General features: G+C 36.1%; 1 protein-coding gene across 1 annotated transcript; it reads left to right on the top strand.

Annotated features, from left to right (window-relative positions):
* Nucleotides 1-1,890: 1,890 nt before the first annotated feature.
* On the top strand, nucleotides 1,891-2,838 carry LOC141510013 (olfactory receptor 14C36-like). Its single transcript, XM_074219955.1, has one exon. It carries the CDS (start codon nucleotides 1,894-1,896, stop codon nucleotides 2,836-2,838), a length of 945 nt encoding a protein of 314 aa, XP_074076056.1. The 5' UTR covers nucleotides 1,891-1,893.
* The last annotated feature ends 779 nt before the right edge of the window (nucleotides 2,839-3,617 follow it).

Raw genomic sequence — 3,617 nt, 5'->3', positions numbered from 1 at the left:
AGGGATTCTTTGAGACAGAATGTTATGCATGACATAAAAATGTATTTTGAAATATTTTACACAAATTTTTGGAACTCTCTTTTCTTTATGTCAGTCAAATCCATCAGTGTATTTGTATCTACTAAGTTTATAAACCAAATAACTTCTCAGGAAACTTGAATTTTTAATCTTTTGCCCTTTGAAAAATCCACAAAGAGGGCTTATTTGATTCTTTTGAGAGGACCTGAGAGATAATGAATCATATAACCATAATACATATTCATATGCATGCACATTAATTAATATTTCTTGAACTCCAACCCAGTCCTTCTGAGAGGACTAATTGGCATGTTGTTTTTTCCCCATCCATAGAAAATTGCAACATTACAATTATCTCTGCCTCTCTATATTTCACTGAAGAGCAGGGACAATGTCCCCAAGGAAATGCTACCAAGTGTGAAATTGGTCTATGGAGTCATTCTCTCAAACATACTGTCCAACTTCAACTACAAATATCATTGGGAAGACTGTGGGAAGATATGCTTCCAATTGTGGGCAGTAGAATTATGATGGGCATATAATGATAGAATTTTTATAATTTTCTGCCAATGCAGCCTGATTTTCTGGAGGTATTTCCAAGGAAAAAATAATTCAACAAATCTTTGTGAAACTCGGACTAGAAAAAGTAATAGCAAGATTTGCTTTCTTGTTAAGGTAAGATACAATTTTGAATGGAATGCTCATTATCCCTTTTTTTCTCTTCTCATCCTTCCATCCTTCCTTCTTTCCTTCCTTCCCCCTTCCCTGCTTTCTTTCTCTCTCTTCTTCTCCTCTTTTTTTTTGTTTGCAAGGCAATGGGGTTAAGTGGCTTACCCAAGGCCACACAGCTAGGTAATTATTAAGTGTCTGAGGCCAGATTGGGACTCAGGTACTCCTGACTCCAGGGCCAGTGCTCTATCCACTGCACCACCTAGCCGCCCCTTTCTCTCCTTTTTCTTCTCACCCTTCCTTCCTTCCTTCCTTCCTTCCTTCCTTCCTTCCTTCATTCATTCATTCCTTTTTATTGCCTTTTATCAGGACAATTTGCTCTCTTGAATGTCATTCCATAGGAGACAATCCAGAAGAGATAGGTCACTCTTTTTGGTTTCCTTATGAGTCTGAAAAGAATAAAATTGAAGTGAAAAGATCAGTAGAGCCAGTGAGGAGCTATGGTAAAAGTTAGATGAAGAGAGATATTCTGAGCATCAGAGAGAATAACAGGCCAAGTTAATAGACTTCACCTTCCTCCTATCAATATATGGGACAAATATATTGCTGTATGTATCTGTACCATTAACTTGCAACTTTCAGTCATTGGGAAAGTATGTAGAGGGCAGTGGAAGGAAGAAAAAATATTATATTTCCTAACAATAATGTTAGCAAAAATAAATAACAGGTTTGATTCAGTATTTCTTTTTAAATGTCTGACTTTCTCTTCCATGTTGTTTATGGAATTTTCATAAAGATAACATGTCCATTGGAGAGGAATACAATGAAGGCACTTTAATACTTGAAGAACATCAATTTCATTGGTGACTTCTGGCTTCAGTTAAATAATCTGTACTCATGTATTCATTTGCAGATAATTAGTACCTTTAAGCATCTGTGTTTTTAATAGGTGGAATTCCCAGATATAGAAATATTATTTGCAAGTGCAAGTCTACACCTCTAATAAAACAGTTTGTGAGGTTTTTCCTTGATAGGTAACTGGACTCACCAGAATTACAAAACCAGGAAAAGACAGGTTCCATATCTTATATAGTAATGATAAAAGTGGAATTATGACTTTTCATCTTTATCCACAATATATCCTTTATAATCTCTGACTGATGGACTATTTAATTTCACTCCCTAGGTCATTTACTGAATCTGAAAATGGCTAACTTTACTACAATCGTGACTGAATTTCTCCTTCTAGGGTTTTCTGATAATCAAGAATTGCAGATCTTATATGCTTTGCTGTTCTTTCTATTTTACTTATCAGGCTTGATGGGGAATCTCCTCATTGTCATCATCACCACTTTTGACAGGAGACTCCACACCCCCATGTACTTTTTCCTTAGGAATTTGTCCATTGTGGATGCCTGCTTCATATCAGTCACAGTTCCCCTAGCATCCATTAACTCCCTGCTGAACAATAGGGTTATTTCATATTCTGGATGTGCAGCTCAGGTATTTCTGCTCGTTTTCTTGGCATATTTTGAAATTACTATGCTCACCGTAATGGCTCGTGATCGCTATGTTGCCATCTGCCACCCACTTCATTACACAGTGATCATGCGTCCCACTGTCTGCATGAAGCTGACCTTCACATGCTTTGTCACTGGCCTTTTTTATTCAGGTTTCCATACTGGTTACACATTTAGATTGTCTTTCTGCCAATCCAATGTCATCAATCAGTTCTTCTGTGATATCCCCTCTCTCCTCAAGATCTCTTGCTCAGAGATCTTCAGCAACATACTATCATTATTTATCACTATTCTGGCACTTGGATTAAGCTGCTTTATCTTCATCATTGCATCTTACATTAGAATATTTTCCACTGTGCTCAAATTTCCAGTGAAAGAAGACCAAAGAAAAGCATTCTCTACTTGTATTCCCCACATCATTGTGGTTTCTTTATTCCTTGTTTCAAGTTGTTATGTGTACCTACAACCAAATTCAGGTTCTGGGTCCAGTAAAGACATAATCCTTTCAATATTCTATTCCATAGTACCTCCCTTTTTTAACCCCATTGTATACAGTCTACGGAATAAGCAGATAAAAGAGGCTATAAGATTAGTAATGTGTAGAAAACTTTTGCTAAGTAATATCGCATAAATTCTCATTCTAACATATTTTTGGACCTAATCTATCAAAGAAGGAAAAATCTCATTAAACTATAATTTTGCTTGTGAGATTGTGGGATTATGAGTTGTTCTTTATATCTTGATAGTTACAGATAAAGCACCGATCTAAATGAAAATAAAGTCCACAGAGTTATAGGCAGCCAGGTGGTACAGTGGATAGAGCACTGGCCTTGGAGTCAGGAAGACCTGAGTTCAAATCCAGAATCAGACACTTAATAACTCCCTAGCTCTGTGAACTTGAGCAAGTCATATAACCCTATTCCTGTGCAAAAAATATTAAAAAAAAGTCCTATGGTTATCTATGATTTTATCAATATAATTTCCATTATTATTATTTTGAAGCATATTCAGAAATTCAAAATAATATCATCATTTATTCTAATGTGTTTGGTAGCACAGCTTACAATATAAAAATAAGAATTCTATGCCAGGGACAGTTAACTGGCACAGTGGATAGAACACTGACCCTGGAGTCAGGAGGACTTGACTTCAAATTTGGCCTCAGATACGTAATAATTACCGAGCTGTGGGACCTTTGGCAAGTCATTTAATCCCACTGCCATCCAAAAACCAATAAATTAATAAATAAATAAAATTATCAAAAAAAGAATTCTATGCCAGATAGGAATCATGGAGTCTTCTTTCTACTTCAAATTCATGCAGACTTTTTGGTTCCCTACAGCAAGATGGTATTCAATTCCACTTTAGGGTTCTGTTGGTTGCTGATAAAAATCAGGTGCTTTCCTTGAT

The sequence above is a fragment of the Macrotis lagotis genome, chromosome 1, assembly GCF_037893015.1.
Source record: "Macrotis lagotis isolate mMagLag1 chromosome 1, bilby.v1.9.chrom.fasta, whole genome shotgun sequence".
NCBI lineage: Eukaryota > Metazoa > Chordata > Mammalia > Peramelemorphia > Peramelidae > Macrotis > Macrotis lagotis.
Note: the sequence above shows the minus strand (reverse complement) of the source record. Positions and strands in the feature narration are given on the sequence as shown.

Coding starts and splice junctions, on each gene's coding strand:
- LOC141510013 (XM_074219955.1), top strand. CDS start 1,894: ATGGCTAACTTTACTACAATCGTGACTGAATTTCTCCTTCTAGGGTTT.